Source organism: Dermacentor variabilis, chromosome 3 (genome assembly GCF_050947875.1).
Source record: "Dermacentor variabilis isolate Ectoservices chromosome 3, ASM5094787v1, whole genome shotgun sequence".
Taxonomy (NCBI): domain Eukaryota; kingdom Metazoa; phylum Arthropoda; class Arachnida; order Ixodida; family Ixodidae; genus Dermacentor; species Dermacentor variabilis.
The window spans coordinates 6020993-6041298 of NC_134570.1; the positions used below are offsets into that span (position 1 = coordinate 6020993).

The 20306-nt window shown below is 49.0% G+C and overlaps 1 protein-coding gene across 2 annotated transcripts in view; it reads left to right on the forward strand.

Moving 5' to 3' along the window:
• Prp8 (pre-mRNA processing factor 8) overlaps window positions 1-20306 on the forward strand; it is a 376058-nt gene that overhangs the window by 163114 nt on the left and 192638 nt on the right. For both annotated transcript variants that reach the window (XM_075684108.1, XM_075684107.1), the window contains exon 16: window positions 17855-17981. In XM_075684108.1, coding sequence (XP_075540223.1) covers window positions 17855-17981 — 127 coding nt within the window. The remainder of the gene's footprint in view (window positions 1-17854; window positions 17982-20306) is intronic.

Sequence of the window (20306 nt, forward strand, 5' to 3'; positions counted from 1 at the left end):
TTCCACTGTAAATAAAGCATGACATATGGTCATGTTAGTGTTATGAATTAATGCACTGGATTACAAAAAAGCAGCAGTGCTGAATTGCACGCTGAGAACACCGATAAACAGAGAGTGCGACGCTACTCCAGAAATAATATTGAAACGTCCAAGAATTTAGAAGAAAAAAAAAGATTTAATCGTCGCGACGACACATCACAGTTCCCCGTAGGCGTCAGTCTCTACAATGAAATTTTTTTTGAACAGCTCTGATAGCGCCCATACAACAATGGTTGCTTGTATACTGTCAAATGCTCATATTCTGCGGCCTAAAGCTCATGACACGGTGCGAAAACGCGCACACAGCCAAAGCGAAATAGTGCGCGGACAAGCATGCAGACGGCAGTCGGTCGCTGCGATTATGTGCGACCGCTGCATTGAGGCTTCATTCTATTATGCTCCATTTAGTTATACAAACACTATAAGAACGTATTTCACATAGTTTGCTCTCAGCGTTTACCTACCTTTCACGCAAGGAGGAGGTTCGGGAGAGACTATCGCAGCGACCGCGCGCAGTGGCGTTCACTGTACGTATTCGGTAAAGAGATAGCGTCTGTAAACGATTCTGTGCTTTCAGTTTGCCTAAGATTATTATTTAGACAGTAAAAAACTTCTACAGAAATGTCTGGAAGAGCTCGTGCGTGGTGTTTTCAGTGAGCGCTGACAGCAAAACCTATAAGGAGCGCGCCCCATGATCCCTCATACTACGCCAGCGAGGCGCTTCCAATAGATGGCGACACCGTAACCCCTAGCTGTAGGGGGACGGGGCTATCACGAAAAGTGCCGACAGCTGTGAACGAATGCTTCGTCTGCCTCTCAATTCAAGGTGTCGCCGTAACACGAGATAACGTACCGTATTTACCCGATTGTAAGTCGACCCCTTTTTTTTAATTTGAAAGTCCGAAGTTGGGGGGTCGACTTACAATCGAAACCAAAACATGACCCCGCCAAAAAAAGCGATACCAACGGGAGCTACAACGTAGTTACAATTTTATGTTTGCTCTATGGCCCTACCCGTATCTTTTTGCTATCCCGCGTGTTTGTTCGCTTTTCGGAAGGGTTTTTCAACATTTTTGAGAGTCTTACAGTGCATGCAACACTCATGGAGTGGTGGCGATAGTTGATGGAAGTGCCGCTGTTCTCATTTGCGGCGGCACCCTCAGAACGGCGGCGCTTGCGGGGAGTATCGGTAGTTCATGGAAGAGCAGACACCGCTCGCGGTTTTCTCTTTCTCTGTTTAAAGGCATTGGTATTGGTATGACGCGTTCCACTTGACTGCCGGCTATGTGCTACTTCTATGCTTCCCCAGTCATCATGAGTGCTCCAGACCCACTAATCGTTCGGCAGTCGTTCACAGCAGCGTACAAGAGGGCTGCCATCCTTTACGCCGAAGAAACAAATCACTGCGCAGCGAGCCGCAATTTCAATGTTTCTAAACGGGTGGTGCGAGAGTGGCGACTGCAGCGAAGCGCAATTTTCACCTGTGTGACGGCAAGTGAGAAATTTCCCACGTGCCGAAGTCTGGACGCTTTCCGGAGCTGTAGGCGAAGCTTGCGGTGTATGTCGCTGAAATGCGTGATCGGTCCCTGCCAGTGAAGTGCAACGTGGTCATGAAACAAGCCCGGACCTTTGCCTTAATTTTAAGGTTCTGCTCCGCCGTGAGTACAACGAGTGGCTGGCGGCAGAAGACTGCGAAATTGCGCCAACCGGACCTGTCAAAAGAGCCTCCCTGACGGCTGCGTGTGGTTGGGTGCATTTGGCGTGGGCTTCTGTTCTGCAAGATGTCCTGGTGCGGTCGTTTGCCAAATTTGAAGTTTCGCTGGACCACGACGCATTGTGGTACCGCAGCAATGATGATGATGGCAGCACTAGTGAAGATGAGTAGTCCAGTGACCATGTCAGCTACTATTGTCAGCTACGTTATTGAATGCGCTCTCGGGTATGCTCTCTTTTTTTTCGGTCAAGCGATATGGGAAGTCTACTTACATTCGAGTCGACTTACAGTCGTGTACATACGGTAATCTCCAACACTAAATACATGAGAAGGCAGCGCACATGATGCCACACCATCTCAGCATGGCCATTCTTCAGAAATGCAGCTGATTACCTCTAAGACAGATCGTGAGAGTTGCATATGCACTCACTCAGCTGTGCTGACACCCATCCACAGTCACGCCTTAGCTAGAAAACGAGACGTCTGGCTACCCCCACACCTCCATTTCCCCTTGCTCGCACAAGCAGATGGCGCTCATTAAGCAACGATCCTTCTCAGCTCACCCTAGTATGCTTTCACTCCCAACCAAAGGATCCAGTGCGCGTGTCGCGATAGGATGTTATTGCACTTGGGCTTTATACGGAACAAGACACTGCTCCGCTTCGGCAATTACTATTCGTCGCTCAGTGCTCAATTTGAGGTGCGTTCACAAGCAGCTGCTTGTAATTTGACTATAGCCATTTGACTATCTGCTTCTGTGGAAGATTTTACTTATTGTCTTGGTAGTCCCCAGCCGCGGCAGTGAAATTTCGTTGTAGTGAATTCGTGTATAAACATGGTTCATTATATTCTGCTTTAAATACATGGTGTTCTATGGACAAGAAGTTATAAGTTAAATAATTAATTATACACTTAAACTTCGTTATAACGAAACTGGATATAACTAAATAAGGGATATATGAAGTAAGTGTAAGTCTCCTTGAAATCCCTATGTAGACCTGTGTATCTTACACCTTGGTTTAACAAAGTAAAATTGATCTGCCAAGGGATATACAGTCGCCGACCGTTTATTCGGACCTCACAGGGACTGCGGAAATGTCCAAATAAACAGGTGTCTGAAAAAGCAGATTAAGAAGAAAAAAGAAGTCCTTTATTTCCACGCACTTATTCGGGCTCGGCAGTAGGCTTGAAGAAATCGTGAATGCGCCGTTGCACGGTGTTTTCTTTACGCGCAATCAGATAAGCCCGAATCTCGGAGAGGGTCGTATGGTCATTCTAGGCGGCTGAAAGCACAGTCACTGCTTGTAAACACTCCGCACGCGACGGCAGCATGGCACATGGTGCGTCATCTTCCGACTCGGAGTCATCGCCCGGCGGTGCAGCAGAAACCTGACGAATGATCTCGCCGTTGTCGAGTTTTACGCATGTCAGTATAGCAGGGTCAGCACCTGTGAAAATGTCAAATGAAACGATGTCCGGAATTGCAATGCAACCACTGAGCAGGTCACGTTTTTAGCGTCAGTAGGGAGCACATAGGAAGGCGACAAATCCTAGGCTTCCTGGCACCCGCTTGCTGGTATTCCCCAGCGCAGTCTGCGCGGGCACTGTCGGCGCCGTTAGACACTATACGCGATGTTTCAGTATGCCGTGTTGGATCACCCCAACCTCGACACAGCGCACAAAGGAGTGGGAACACGTTTAAGATAGCTTTTGAGGGCATGTTTGTTGATTCCATCGTTAGTGGGCATGCGCAGTAATGCCGAGTTGAACATGATGCGCATATCTTTATAAAACACGATACATCCTCTTTTCTGTACGAACACAAAGGTGAAAATATTATCGAACAGCATTGCGAAGGGTTACGAACATTGCTTAAAATTTCTGCTGTATTGGAGGCGCTGTGGCAGTCTTCTTTGCCGTGTTGATCTCCTCAAAAGTGGACTCGTCTCATTTGATATCAGCGGTGCACCTCCGTTTGACGATGTATGTTGGCTTACAACGCCGTCGTTGTCGCTCTCGTCGTCCGTGGAATCTTTGGTGGATGACTCCATGCTGAATGGTTCGGCGGTCGCAAGAAAGTGCTGCTGGTTCCGATGCAGCATTTTGCTGTCTTCTGTCTCTACTCGGTAGAACCTTGGTTGCTCCGCACGTATCACTCTGGCTTTGGTATCCCATCGGTCTGTGCGCACTCGCACGACTTGACCTTTCCGCAAAGGAGCCAGGGAGTGTCTCAGCTGTTCCGTCTGTCGATGCTTCCGCACAGACTTGCTGGGTTCCTCCTCAAAATCCGGCAATGGTGTTCGAAGCCGTCGACCAAATAGCAGTTCACCTGGCGATCTGCCGTCTTCCAGAGGACATGACCTTTAACTGAGCAATCCAAGCCAGAAGTCCTGTCTTCCTTCGTTTGTTTTACTTAAGGATTCTTTTAACCACCTGAACCCCTTTCTCGGCCAAGCCATTTGAGCGTGGAAACTGCGGGATCGAAGTAACATGCTGGCAATCGTATCTTTTTGAGAAGAGCAGAAACTCACGGATGGGGAATTGCGGTCCGTTGTCAGTGCACACTTCTTTTGGTATGCCGTATCAGCAAATATTGCGCTTGGTCTATCAATCACACCGGCTGCTGACGTGTCCTGCAACTGCTCAACCTCGGGAAAATTAGACAATGCATCATACGCACAAAGATACGATTTCCCAGCGTACTGGGGCCGTATTCTGTAGCGGTTCGTTTTGGAACCGGTTCCTTTTGGCTGTTACGTCAGGATTACGTCACTCGAAGAAAGAGTGGAACAGGGCGGCGTGAGGGGAACCAATCAATGAGCGGCGGTCTGCCGGAAGATCACGTCATCATTTTTGTTTGTACTTGGGGGACGGTATAGCAATTGAAGGATGTTGCTGGTTTGATAAAAAAACATTGGTTTGTATAGAACACTTGCAAATATATTTTCAGTAATAAATGTGAGCTTGCGGCGCAGACGGCTACTGGGAGTTGTAATTTTATTTGTGTTGTTATATTATTTAGTCGCTAGGTGGTGTGCCATACATTATGCAAACAACTTTCCTCGCTTTGTTTACGTTTTGGACTTGTTCGTGCACCGAAACCGAAACGATGTCGTCGCACAAGGACAGGCGGCTGGGTCCTCATGTTTCAGCGAGGCAGCGCGAAATACTTGTTTCATTTGTCGAGAAGCACCCCTATCTAGAAAAGGCGTCGTGTGTGTTGGGCCAGCACAGCTGACGGCGGCTTTCTGTTGCACCGTGGATGGGAATCTAACCCATCCTTTTTCTTTGCCTACAACCGTAATGGCCTTGGCGACGGCTGTAATGATACGGTTGACCGAAGGCTGCGACAGTGCAATCACTTCTTCATTTCCGACGCACTGTTGAAAGCTCCCGGTGGCAAAAAAATGCAGCGCGCACAGCACTTTCATCGTAGTGTTGACACCACGAAATCTTTGAGGTCCGAGATGTTCATCCAACTCATCGCAAAGACGTCGCACTATGTCTTTTTTGGGAGCCTAAAATGCCTTCGAAACTCTTCTTCGGCCATGCCGAACGCGTCGCGTCGTTGCCTCTCATCGCGTCGTTGTCTTTCGGCGCTCGCCAGCAGCACAACCTCGCACAACCAAAGGAGCCACCATTGCCGTCTCTGTCTCGTCTCGTCTAGGTGCCGGCTCGTCAGCTGGCGCGAGACTAGCCGGCAGCCACGGTTGCCCTAGCAACCCTCGACATCATGCTCGCCACCAAGCGCGACCCTCGAGCGAACCACTTCTCCGTGGTTCCTCTCATAGCAGGGAACCGGTTCCTTTCCAGATGATTGGCAACCTGTGTGACGTCATCAAAATTTGTCGTCTCGCTCACCAGGGATGACGACAACGAAGCGCCGACCAATGGCAACAGCCAAAAGGAACCGGTTCCAAAACGAACCGCTACAGAATACGGCTCCTGGAAGATGTCAATACCAATCCTAAACCAGGCATGCGCCGGTACTGGGCGGATAAGAAGGGGTTCGCTGTGTTGCTTGTATGTGTGCTTCTGGCATACTGAGCATTTTTTAATCAGATTTTTGACATCAGTGTTCATACCAGGACAGAAAACCAAACGACACGTACATTCTTTGCACTTATTTAGTCTTATGTGGTCTTCATGGATTCTTCTCAACATTTCTTGGCGCATGCTGGTTGGCACCACGACCTTGCACCCTATTATTAGCATCCCGCTTACTGTTGACAGTTCACTTTCGAAATGCTTAAGCTGTCCCTGCACAGCTTGGTTCTTCTGAAGGCATGTGACAACACTATGCAAGTACAGACTGTCTGTAGTATCTCAGTTTCAGTTTCTGTTTGCCCTTACACGCCGCCAGTGGTGCCAGTGTTGTCACCTGTATATATACATGCCTCTGAATAAAGAGTGCTAGTTCCGTTGCGGCCGTGACTGTGTTCGTGGTTCCATCTGCGGCTACCGCCGAAATACAGCAATGGCGACGAGGATGGGAACTTTTCAAGGGGCGTAACTGCACCTGCAACTTCACTATGCCATGAGCTGTATCAGGCTTGCTCTGCCGCCCCCATCCTTGCCTGTACCCGGCCGCCCTCCTGTTCCCTGGCCGCAATGGTACCGGATGTTCGAGAACTTCCTGCTGGCATCAGGAGCATCCGACTTCAAGCCCGAACGTTGCAAGGCCTGCTGATACACAGCCTCGGCGTTAAGGTTCAACGTGTCTTCTCCAGCCTACTGCTTACGTCGGATGCTGCCCAGAGCGGTGAGTCAGCTGCCGGCGGTAAACGTAATAAGGATAGCGGGGACGCCGCTCAGCCTTCCGTTTATGACGAAGCTATCGAAACCCTAAAGCAACATTTCACAAGAACAAGCAATGTCGTCGCGGAAAGGCACCGGTTTCACTGTCGTATGCGGGAGTCTGTACAGGAGTATGTTGCTGTACTACATGCTCTTGTGGTAGCATGTTCTTATGTGTCTCTGGAAGACTCGCTTCGTGACCACTTCGTGGAAGGGGTCGCGTCCCAGCACCTTCGCAAACGCCTTCTTCTTCAAGGCTCTACCCTCTCGTTCCCCCGAGCAGTGGCATTAGTTTCACAAGTCTAACAGGCCAATGAGGACATTCGGGAATTTGCTTCCGACAATGTGCAGCGCATATCAGGGCACTCTCGCTTGGCGCTATACGACCATAGAAGCAGTGGAACGCGCCACCCTCCGCGTAATGACGCGCCCCTGCGTGAACCTCGTACCGAGGCGAGCCTGCAGCATGACAGCCACCAACCTGCCTCGTATCTGCACCCATACAACTCGTCCTCTCACTGCTATCATTGTGGTTCGCGCCAGCAACGTGTCGCATCACCCCGCTGCCCAGCCCAAGGTCAACGTTGCTATCATTGTGGTCTGATTGGTCACTTCAGCGCGGTATGCAACAAGAAGTGACGAGCCGTTGCGGTTCGTGAGCTTAGCGAACAGACATTGCCCGACAATGAAACCTTGCCCGACAGTGAAACTGACAATGAAGCTGTGAGCATTCTATGTGTGACCGCGTCCGATCGCGCCGGAATTCTAGTCGAGGTAGCAGTTGGTCATGCGACTTTAATATTCCTTATCGACTCGGGATCTTCAGTCTCCATTCTAGCGGTGGATCTTTTTAATAAACATTTTGCCGAACAGGTGCTGTACAATCCGCGCCCCGTGTGCAGCTGTCAGATTATTCTAAAAACCCTATTCCAGTGCGAGGATGCTTTCTTTCGAAAGTCGCATACAAGGAACGTGAGGCGTCCATTCTGTTCTACGTTGTCTCGCAAGGTACATCGCTTCTGGGTGTCGACGCCATTATGGCTCTTGACTTCCAGATTGATGGCTCGTCCCTCCGCTGCCTTGAGACTACTACATCAACTAACAGTGCTACCAACGTACAAGTTCCAGTTCAGGAACCAGTTTCATCTGCACGTCTTCCAGCACAGTTGTGCAATGAATTTGCATGTCTTTTCGACTCCACCCTCGGCCTAGCAAATGGGTTTGTACATCGTGTCAAAGTACGGCTCTCGATTCCACCCATTGTAGCAAAACTTCGCCGCCTTCCTCTTTCACTCCGAGCTCGGGTATCTGAGGAACTTCGTCGGCTAGAGCAGTTGGGTGTGACAGAGCGCATTAACGCTTCAGAATTGGTGTCTCCGATTGTTGTTGTTCAAAAGAAGGATGGAGGCATTCGTGTTTGTGTGGACTTACGAGAGCCTAATGAAGCTGTCGTGACGGATAGCTCCCCTCTTCCACACACCGAAGAACTCCTCCACAGTCTTGTTGGGGCAATGCATTTTTCGAAGCTAGATCTCGCGTCGGCCTATTACCAGGTTTTGCTCGATCCTGTAAGCCATGACTTGACCGCTTTCATAACTCACGATGGCCTCTTCCTCTTCAAACGCGTTTGCTTCGGGTTGGCATCCACCCCCGCTGCATTTCAACAAATGATGTCGAAAATCCTTCAAGGATGTTCTGGTGTTTTGTTCTATTTCGAAGACATCATTGTTTTCGGGAAGAGCGAACAGGAACACTTGGCTAACCTGACCACTGTCTGCGGGGCATTAAAGGGAAGCTGAAACACTTTTCGAAAAAAAATGAGTTCCTTGCGGCATTCTACAGTTTGGAGTCCACTGAACACGAATATCTCGTTTAAAAAGGGCGGAAACAAATGCAAGCGGCTGTTTTTTGCAAGAAAACGCGCACAGCGCCTCAGGGCATCGCGCAAATGCCGCTGTTGCCCATGATTTGTCGGGACCGCTTTGACGTCATTCACGGGGATCGCCGGTCAGCGCCGCCGTTTCAGAGCGTAGGACGCTGTTCTGTTCTGGCTTCATAGCTGAGTTGTAAGCACTATGGTACATTCTCGCTGTCTCGGAGAGCTTGTATTTTTGCCGTACATGTTCAAACCAACAGCCGATACAGAAAACGATGGCGGCAACGGGGGCAACAACGATGTTGAGTGTGCCAACAGCGAGAGCAATGTGTGCACATTCTCGCGCGGTGGAAATCTTAGCTGGTACTTATGTCTTTTCATGTAGCTGCACGTTCCAGTGACGAAAGAAAAAAACGCGCTAAAGTGTCACTCCGAACTTGCTGCTGGAAGAATGCCGAAGCACTAACATCTCATTGGATTGTAAACACGGGTGCGATTTCGCAATGTCATGCACCTTGCCGCTGCTTGTCTAAAGTTCCATGGTTTTCTGCATGTTAACACACGATCGCGAACATAAGCACAGCGTTTGGCTACTTCAAACTCTTCAACATTATCTGCCTGTGTCACACTGGCTGCTTCAAATGATGGTAGTGGAACAGGTTCATCAGGGGCTCGGTTCTCAAGGTGCTCTGCTAGAACCTGAAAGAGTGCAAGGCATGGATGTCATGAACTTCAGCATATCATGCATATCGGCAAACATGACAACAGTTGGGTTACTTACAGTAATTGAAATACTTTTTCAGTAATTTATGTGATGGATTAGTTGTCTAGTGATTTAGTAATGTGAATTATTTGGTGTCTGTAATTTCATGGCTAAAGTAATTTATTAATTGCGTTAAATATGCACCAGTAAACTGTGTACGGCGCCAGAACTTTGGTAGTGTCGTGAGGTGGTGGGGGGGGGGGGGCGTGGAGGCACAGGGGGGGGGGGGGGGGGGGAGGGCATGAAATGTTGGCAAGTGTATGTTACCTTGAAGAAAGGTTGGCGTCCCTTTATACTTTGCTTTTTGCTTCTTGTATGCACGAAAACTTTTTGGAAGCAATCATTAAGTAATACCATTACTTTTTTGAAAGCGGTAATTGGTAATGTAATTCAATGAGCATAATAAGAAAGTAATGAGTAATGTATTATGTTTACTTTCAAATAATAATTTTGCCATGCGTGATGCATAGCTAGTTAAAGGCAAGAGAACATTTTTTGTCCAGCAGAGATGCCTGTATTGGGCTAGACCACATCGAACGCTGACGAGTTCAATACCTCACAACGTTACTTCATTATTTGAGCCCGTTCACCTTGCCACGGGCGCAGCTGTGCCGACGCTCGTTTTTGCGGCATTTTGCTGCTGGTAGCAAGTTGTGAGTGCGAAATCTACGGAACGAAGTTTTTACACGACAAGTTCAACTACTCTAACGCGAGCACGAAAATATTACCGTAACGCCTTATGTCGTGTGATTTGAACACGAATGCTAAACAGCTAAACCTGCGGGCACCGCGTGGTAGGACGAATAGCAAATATCACTGAATGCGCAAGCGTACCCCTGGCCAGTTATTGCACCGTACCAAAACAGTGCCGAACAAACAGCCGTAGTACAGTGTTCCGTGACAAAGCGGAGTGGAAAAACAGGATGAAAACGACAAGCACTTTGCACGCATGTGCATATTCCCGGCTGTGCCTCCACCTCGCTTCGTCATAGGCCGCTGTAACGCTGTTTGTTCGACACTCAGGTGATCACCAGTTTAAAATATTGCCCGTGTGCACATTAAAACCCTTACCTTACCCTTTCTCCCCTTGGCGAAGGCCGCTCTTGGAAGTGGAGGTTCTTCTCTTGTGGGAGAATATAGACGGAACAACGCCTTCTTTCAGTTGCACCGATTTAATTGGAATACTGATTGCCTGCATCGTTGTCAAGCTCCGATGATAATCACCGTCGCGGAAATGGTCCGAACACAGCACAGTTGATTTCTTTGGAAAGAAATTATCTCTCCACACCGCACGGACCCACTGCGCTGCAAGTTTTTTGTCCTTCGGGAACATGTGAAACACCACATAATCTCGCCCGCCTGTGCTCGCACAGCCGAATGCTGCACAGAACGAGGGCATGTTGGGCGCCCTTAGCTGTAGGCACTCGCGCAGCACAGAAAGGAAGCACAGTTCACGAAAATCGCAAAAAACAAACGTGAGCGGCGGCAGATCTCTCGTAGCGTCGTTTAGTAAAGCGCAGGACGGAAAGAAACATGCCAGCATGCCAATCCGGCAGTACGGTCCCCGGGAATGACGTCACTCTTGCCGGTTCTCTCCTCCGGCTGCCTTCTTACCCGGCGCTCCAGGAAGCGATGGGGGCGTGTCCGCAGGGGGGATTTAGAACGCGATTTCTGCCTCTTATATTGACAATACAAAGAAAAAATTTCAGAACCATAAATTAATAGGTCTGTTCTCCCCAACCCCAGCAATTCATGGAAATTGAAATCCGTTTCAGCTTCCCTTTAAGGAAGCAGGGCTCAAGTTGAATTACAAGTGCGTATTTGGCGTACAGGAACTTTCCTTCTTGGGACACAGGATCACACCGCAAGGCATCTCTCCTTTGCCACAGAAAATTGTTTCCATGATGAATACTCCGGCGCCCACTGATAGTACTAGTCTGCACTCTTTCCTCGGACTGATAGAGTATTACGCCAAGTTTGTTCCCAGGCTTGCTGACGTGGTAGAACCAATGTGAGCTCTTCTCCGGAAGAACCAGCCATTCATATGGAATGATGCTGTAGATGCCAGTTTCGCCCAGGTGAAGTTTCTGCTCTCTTCTAGCAAATTCCTGCACATGTTTGATGCGTCCCTTCCGGTTGTAGTGTCCACTGACGCGTCCGACTGCGGACTGGGTGCTGTTCTCCAGCAGGTTGATGGCCACATGCTGCGAACTGCTGCCTTTGCTTCACGCACACTTTCACCTGCAGAGAAGAAATATGGAGTTGGAGAGCGTGAAGCGCTAGCGTGTGTTTGGGCCTGTGAGCATTGGCATACGTACTTGTGGGGACAGCATTTCATGTTGCGCACGGACCACCAAGCTTTGGTCTCGCTGCTCTCTTCTCAAGGCACTGGGTGCCGCCCCCTTTGCATTGCACGCTGGTCCGAACGGCTGCTTCGCTACAATTATACAGTAGAGTATCGGAAGGGGTCTCAAAACCAGGTGGCGGATGCCCTTTCCCGCCTTCCAGTTCTGTCTCCGCAGGAAAATGTCTCATTTGATGAGGTTGTGTCCTTTGTTGAGTTACCGTGCCTCACTAAAGAGCAGTTTCAACAGGCCCTTCGTGATGACTACATAGAACAAGTGAAGATCTATGTCGCTACATCTTGGCCTGCACATAAGACGCTCTCGGGCGAACTACACCCTTTCTTCTTGGTACGTGAAGAATTGTCTGTCGTTGACAACCTGCTCCTGCTCGGCGAACGAATCGTCGTTACCTTGTCTCTCACACCGCAGGTAATCGCTGCTGCCCATGAAGCTCACCCTGGTGTAGTTCGAACAAAAGCTTGGCTACGAGAATGGTACTGGTGGCCAGGCATGGACAGGCAAGTGGAGCTTTCCATCCAGAACTGCAGCGTATGTCAGATGGTTGACAAAAGTACCAAGACTGCTGCTACCCCTTGCAGCCAGTACCCCTGCCAGAGCGTCCATGGCAGAAGCTTGCTGTTGACATCGTCGGTCCTATAGAGAGAGCCCCACATGACTGCAGATACGCCATTACGCTCATCGACTATTTTTCCAGATGGCCAGATGTTCAATTCTGCAGTGAAGTATCCTCCCGCACCGTCATAAACTTTTTGCTTCACATGTTTGCCCGTGAAGGCTATCCGGACGCGATGGTCTGCGACAATGGGCCCCAGTTCTCATCTAGGGAGGTCATTGAGTTCCTTAAAGATTGCGCCATCTGCCTTGTGCACTCTTCTGTTTACTACCCCCAAGCGTATGGACTTGTCGAGCAGTTTAACTGGGTCTTCAAGAATTTTGTGCAGGTCGCTATGCTGGAACAGCGTCCGCTTCGCCAAGCGGTAACCGAGTATTTGGGCATATATCGCTGCACGCCACATGCCACTACGGGAGTTGCACCGTCTGTTCTCCTACACGGACGGTGACCGAGAACACGCCTTGACGTTGTGGGTCACCCGTCACCTGTTTCCGAACTTCGTCTGCGCCAACGAGTTAAGAGCAAGCAAGAATACAGCAAAGAGCACACAGACCATCGCAGGGCCGTGAAGAAGACAACAGTGTCTGTTGGTGATTACGTTAGAATTAAAAAACCTGGAATATCGGTTAACGGAGACCTCGCGTTTAGCCGCCAGAGGAAGGTAATCCGTCAACAAGGTACATCAACGTTTCGGCTTGATGATGGATGAACCTGGAACGCGTCGAAGCTATCCAGGGTACCTGCAGCTTCAGCCACATGGAATCTGCAGCATAATGCCGTTTCCGAACCCGTGACTCCGTCGTTGGCATCTCAGCAATCCAACGATTACGCCTCAACAGCTCGACCCGAAGCCTCACCAGCTATGCCCACGCTACGAGCTCCAGCGTCAGCTGTGTTGGATGACCGTGTGCTTCAATGTCGGGTCCAACCACCGAGGAACAGAAGGCCTCCAGATCGATACCGGGACCACATGTAGCTTGTGTGCAAGGTGCAGACGGGTGCAGTGTCAGAACTTGAGTGCTGCACGAACTATGTGCAGATGGCTATGTGTCTCTGCAAGCAATTTGTCATGTTTTGCTTTGTCTTTTTGGCATTGTTTGTCCTAGGCCATGCTGTATAGTTTTTCCATTCAGTATTATTAGTGATGAGCACATGACATGTATGGTTGAAGATATTTGTAATTAATTGCAAATGCTGTATATATGTATAACTATACTAATCTATTAATTATTAGTTACCCTGTTCTTGTATCGAGGGGAATATGTAGTATCTCAATTTCAGTTTCTGTTTACCCTTACATACCGCCAGTGGCGCCAGTGTTGTCACCTGTATATATACATGCCTCTGAATAAAGAATGCTAGTTCCGTTGCGGCCGTGACTGTATTCGTGGTTCCATCTGCGGCTACGGCCGAAATACAACACTGTCATTTCGCGTTTCTTTTTGATAGGTGCTCTAATGTGGCGTCGCTTACAATTGACGATACAACACCTACGGCCTGAATCTCAATGTCTTCTTCCTGCGTCATCCTTTTGCGGTTTTCCAACAGAGGCACGTGACAGCAGGTCTGGCAACACGAACTGCTTTCCTGGAACAAAGTGCAGATTGAAATTGTATTTTAGTAAACTATGAAAGAAGCGCTGCAGTCTCAGTGGCATGTCAGCAATTGCCTTTTGCGAAATATTGATCAGGGGGCGGTGGTCTGTTTCGAGGATGACCATGCGTCCATACACAAAATGGTGAAATTTCTTGCACCCGTATACTACAGCCAACGCCTCCTTCTCAATCTGCGAATATCGTTTTTGGGGGTTGGTGAGTACTCGTAAAACATACGCAACAGGTTTCCAAGCGTTCCCGTAAAGCTGTAGCAATGCTGAGCCGATGCCATCTTGCAATGCATCTGAAGCTATTTTAGTGTCACGCATCGGGTTGAAGATAGCCAAAACTGGCTGGCTGCTTAAAGTTGCACAGATATGGTTCCATTCTGTGGCATGGTTATCCGTTCAATTGAAAACACTGTCTTTTCTGTCAGGTCTCGCAGTAACTTAGTTTTTTTTGCGAGTGCGGTACAAGTTTAGCGAAATATTTGACAACACCTAGCATTCTATGAACTCCTCTCTTGTCCCTCGGTGGCGGTAGATGTAGAACTGATATGTTAATCCCGCCTTACGCACGGACTGTAGGACTGCACGTAGCCTTTCGTCGGGTTCTTTTCTTGAAGAGCCCCATACTAGGATGTCGTCGACGTACATACGTGCACCAGGAATCCCGTCAAAGTTCTCGTTCATGTACCTTTGAAATACTTCAGGTGCTGACTATATGCTGAAAGGAAGCCTGAGGAAACGATAACGCCCAAACGCAGTCAAAAACGTGCAGATCCTGGATGTTTCTTCATGTAACGGTATTCGATGAAATCCAGATTTGGCGTCTAGTCGTGAAAAATATCGCGTTCCTGCAAGCTCGGCTTCTATCATCGCAACGAGGCTCCTGCTTGAGACCTTAATTAATTTTCCTAGGATCCATGCATTTATGTAGCTGACCGTCTTTCTTCTTGGTGATAACTAACAGATTTACCCAGTCTGTTGGCTCCTCAACCTTGGCAATGATGCCTGCATTGAGCATCTGGTCAAGTTCAGCCCGCAGTGGTTTCAGCAGCGCCAGGGGTACTCGTCTAGCCATCTGCACCGTCAGTATGACGTCTTATCGCAATACCATGTTGTGCGGGCCCTGAAGGCATCCGGTACTGGTGGAGACGTCGTCGTATTCCTGCATGAACTCTGTAGTTCCCTTTGTCGTCATTGCATCAACCGACCTGATGAAGAACCCTAGGTGCTTGCTTGCTTCGAGACCGATAATCGCATGTCCCTTCTTTACAAGGAAGAAGTTGGCTTCAGTCGCCATCTTGCGGACTGTGACCTTCAATCTGGTTACCCCGAAGTGCTTGATGATTTCTCCCCCATAGGAGCGTAGCACTGAATTATTTTTTCTTATTTGTGCCGCGGGCTGTAGTGCGCAGTACATACCATGTGGCAGAAGGTTGGCTTAGGTACTGGTGTCCACTTTCAATTTGACGTGCTTGTTGCCGACTAGTGCTTCTACTACCCAGTCACGATAGCTTTCGACAGTATCTACCAATACATCGAGAATCGTGAAGTCTTCGTCAGCGTTGACTTCGGCCACTTGCCTGTTGCTCTTGCATTGCATAGCAAAATGGTTCTTGCATCCGCATCGTCTACAGGTGCGTCCAAACGCCGGACAGTTCCTCGAGCCGTGCTCCCGACCACACCTACTGTATTTAAATACTGCGGATGCACCAGTTTCCTTTGGCCTTGCTTGGATACAGTCAACTTGGCCGCTGTTCACGTGCCCAAAGTTGATTTTGTGCTTGTGATAACTCGGCGGATTTGCACACCTGCTCAGGTTTCGCCAGTGTCAATTCCTTGTCCCTTAGCAGCTTCAGGTGCACTTTGTCTTCGCTCGTTCCAAATACAATTTGGTCATGGATCATTGAATTTTTCATTACACCAAAGTTGCATTATTTCGCCAGGTGCCTCAGGTCCCTTGCGAATGGTTCAAAGGGCTCACCTTCTGCTTGGACTCGTCATCGAGATAGGTACCGCTCATGTATTTCATTCACCTGCGCTTCGCAGTGCTCATCGAATTTCTTGATAACGGTCGCATAGTCCATTCTTTCGGCGTCTTCAGTGAAAGTGAAGTTCTTGTAGGTTTCCAACACATCTTCGCCTCCCAAACTGAGCAATAGGGCAGTCTTCGTGCTATCATCCCGAGGCTTGTTTCTTGGCACAGAGGCTGCTAGGAAAAGCTCGAGTTTTTGCTTAAAAAGCTTCGATTGTTTGGCAGTGTCACCACTCAGGCGTAACGGCTCAGGAGGCTTTAAGAATTCCATCACGGGTGGCCACACACTTCTGACACTATGTTTCGTGCCGTTTGCGCGAAGAATATGATCGAGCCAAGTGTCAGTGAACACAGAATGCCATTGCTTTATTTGCTCAACTATTTATGCGTTGCGGGTAGGAAAGGGAGGGAACATGTTTAAGATAGCTTTCGAGGGCATGTTTGTTGATTCCATCATTAGTGGGCATGCGCAGTAATGCCGAGTTGAACCATGATGCTCATATCTTTATAAAACACGATACAACGCCGAGGACCACCAAGGACAACCTATCTGCCTTCCCCTCCTGGCGCATGTGTCCGGGCATGGGTGACGCGCCGTTTCTTGGAGGTAATCTCTCCGCAGCAAGTACAAAGGCCAGGCTGAAATGGTTGATTCCTTCATGCGCACTTTGTTTCTCCCGTGTGTTTAGTGTTGCTTAATCTCAAGTTTCCAAGATGCGGTCAGAAGCGCTTTCTTGCGTCGTGACTGCGAGTTCATGGTCGAGTGAGATCTGGTAACGTTTGCCTGGGTGCACATGACATGAATAAAGCTATGAAGCTTACTTTGTGTAATTGTCTCTTTGATGTCACTATTAATGCACTGCCTTACTGGCGAAACTGCCTTTTTTTTTTTCTCTCTCTGGGCTAATATCTGTGTATCTAATGCCGTGAGCAATGCCGGTGCATTACTCTCTACGCGACCTGCGCCGCACGTGCTAGTACTCATTACCACACTATTATGGCCAGGCCTTCTTGCAGTTTATAACTGCTTACTAACCACATAATATTGTCCAAAATTGCTCTGGGAATTTGTAAAGTTGTTTTTAATGCTGGAACTTTAAAACAAAAGTTTTTATTGCAAATACTTCTTTTTATCGACATGTGACTGTATTTGCCTGATTATAACTCTCCTCTGAATCTAACGCACACTACTTTATATGTGTCCAAAGTAGAAAACTAAAGTATAAATTAAATTTCCTAATAAAGGAAAAAATTTAATGTACACCCCATTTTCTTAGCAAGAGAAATTGTTGCACAATGGCGCTGGTTTCTTAAAATATGCTTCACCACGCAATTTTTATCTTCTTTTTTCTGAAGTCAGCTTTGCTGCATTACATTTGTGTGATACAGTAAAGCCTATGAACGTTGCGAATGCTGTTTTGGTTTCATGCCTGTTTGCATTGCGCAGGCACTTATTGGCCCAATTTTCTTTCAAAGAAAAAAAGAGCTTGCATTAGAATTGTGTAATTGCCATAATGAAGCATTAGTTGCTATGGTTATTGGCTGACAATCTTTCTCTGGTCAGCCAAAAATAGGTGTTTTCAGCGAGAGACGTGTATTTGACACATTCACTGTCCCTTAAGCTCTACCAGAGAAGATGCTGCCACTCAACAGGTCGCTACCATGGTCACCATAGGGGTTATGTGCATGCATGCTGACTGGTAAAGTTCGAATTATTCGGCAAATGCAAATTTTAAAATTGAGGAAAAAGGAAAGAGTTTGGGTCTATAGAAATGCATCAGCACCAGCTGGCAACATTGTCAGAATTTGAATTAACCGAAAAATCTAATTTAATGGAGTAAAATTAACAAAAGAGACTTTGTCGAGGTTGATCTGTATAACGGACTTCAGTATAAAGAGGTTCCTGATATAAGTAAGTATTTAACTTTAATGTCTTCATATATGCAGGGCGTACCTCTCTATGCACTGTATAGAGAGGGACAGGTGTCCCTTTGTATCCATGTCTTGTGTTATCAGGCTCTACTAGAAGTTGTCTCGATTTGGTGTTGCAGTGTGAAGAGTCGGCTGAACCAATCGCAGCGAGAGGAGCTGGGGCTCATTGAGCAGGCCTACGACAACCCTCACGAGGCACTATCACGCATTAAGCGTCACCTGCTCACGCAGAGAGCTTTCAAAGAGGTGAGTGTTAGCCATGCTGAATTTATTACTCTTCCAGAAGTCACGCTTTGCACTACAATTCCCACAAATAGTACACAATGTCTGCACACTACCTGCAAAATTATTTTGTTTGTCTTGCGTGGAATCATTTTCTTCAATGCCATTTTTTAAACACGAGCATAAGTGAAGCATACTTTAAAATAAAGTGCTGTGTTAAAGGGCCCCTTACCAGGTTTGGCCACTTGAAACAGGAAAGCACAGCGCATACCTCACATGCTATTGAGTTTGTACACAAAGTTCTACAGCGCTGCACACCATGGAAACATCTGAAATGCCACATGTTCTCCCTCTCAAGGAAACGCCACTCTCAGCCAGAGAGTTGAAGTAGTAAGCACAAATGCCATGACGTTGTGGGGTTCTCCTCCGTACTCTTGGGACAAAGGAACGACAAGACAGTAGTACAAGCAATCACAAGGGCATTTATTGCACCTTTCATAGATCAATGCCTGCTAGCCGAGTTGCTATCCACAAAACATGCTGATGGGGTGCGCGACAAATCTAGAAGTCTGACTCACCGCGACCGGATAGCGAGCGAATATTTTCGCCCCATGCTGGATCCCAATGCCTGGTCGTTCGCGCGTACTGTCACGCGAACGGTGGCGCATTCTAAGGCGGCCACGCGAGACGGTCTCGCAGAAGCATGGGCCGGTGCGCGCGCGCGGGACGTCGACGCTGTTTGCCGACCCGCCGGGAAAAAGAGCCTGTTCTCCCCTGCACCCCCAAGTAACCCTGCCATGAGGCGGCGTTAGCAGCGCCACACTCGCGCCATCTCTCGCACTGTGCCTCAACCACATCGACCGCCGCGGGCATCACGCAGGCCACGCGGCGAAGCCGGATTACAGGAGACGCGCAATGCGGGAAAAACATATCAGGGGACGCGTGAGAGTCGCGCATCCCCACATCCCCCCAACCTTAAATCACCACATATTCCGGCGAGACATGTCCCGCGGTCTAACATCAACGTGTGCTTCCCGAACAAGGTAGAACATTAAACAGTGGCCGCGCCAAGGAAATATCCACGCTGTCCATAGCATGCGAGCCGACATTGTCCTTGGGTACACCGCGGGCGTTCGCCGGTCACAGCAGCAGCTTTGCAGACTCGGCGGCACGATTCCAGGCCAGGACTCCGGAAACGACGACACAGTAGTCGGAACGAGCAAGCGTCGCTCGCGCCGACGCGCCCTGCTGGCGAGAGCTGCAGTAGCTGTCGGTGACCGCCGACTCTTTTGTCCGCCGCCGAGGGTTGTGAGCTGGATACAGGAGGCCGCCGAAGTCACTGCGCCGAACTGGCCACAGCATCACCATCGCCCAGGGTGGCTCGATCGTAGTCCGGGGCAGCAGCGCAGACGATGTGCAGGTGACAGCAAGCCAGGGGTGACTCCAATCACGCTGCGTACATTCAACACACTCGGCAAACACTAAAGTAGTGCAAGGGAGAGGAATTATGCATGCGCATCGCCCACGTGGTACGATGTTCAACTCGGCTAGCAATAGAGCGGGCAGCTACTCAGATGCTAAGTTCATGTGAACGAAGCTCGCTTCCTTGAGTCGAACGAGTAATTTCAATTCGTGCGAGGCTAAATAGAATGAGGGAAGCAAATTGCAACACCTCAACGCCACGGTCCACCAGGTTGTGTCCCTCCACGTGCGACAGGCAGCTTCGTAAAGTCTTAGGCCTAAAGCGTCGCTACCCTGACAACAACCGGCATCCAAAAACGACACCCAAAATGAGCGCAAAACAGGCAGCCGCGAGGAGACGTCAGCTCTGTGAGGTGGTCCTACTCCGCTCGGTGCACACAGCATCCGAGTTGACGGCACCCACCGTCCCAGATGGTGTCGGAGCGCCCGATGCCAGGCCGCAATACCAGTCAGCCCATAGCGGCACCCGTAGCCCGCGGCCACCCGGCTCCCAGAGCCGCGACTTCATCCGAGTCAAAGAGATAGAAGAAGCTATTTACATAAGAAATTCGGACCACCCACGAGGCTTCCATACTCACTCGCTTCAGGCTTGGCAATGCTCCACGGGCGCTAAGCCTCGCTCTCCCAGGATGCAGACCACGTGGCTCTCGTACTGACGAATTTCATTAAAAAAAACACTTGCGGAAAGGCTTAGCATGTTGACATGTTCAAACACACTACAGCCACCATCGCCTCGCTCAAGAAAGCACGCCGCCAACGCTAGCGATCGAAATCCACGCTGGCCCTACGCTTCGGTTCAAACAAAGGTCTCGAACGAAGCAAAACTGTTAAATCTATCGTCCGATGCCCCAAGAGCCCCATGTTGGG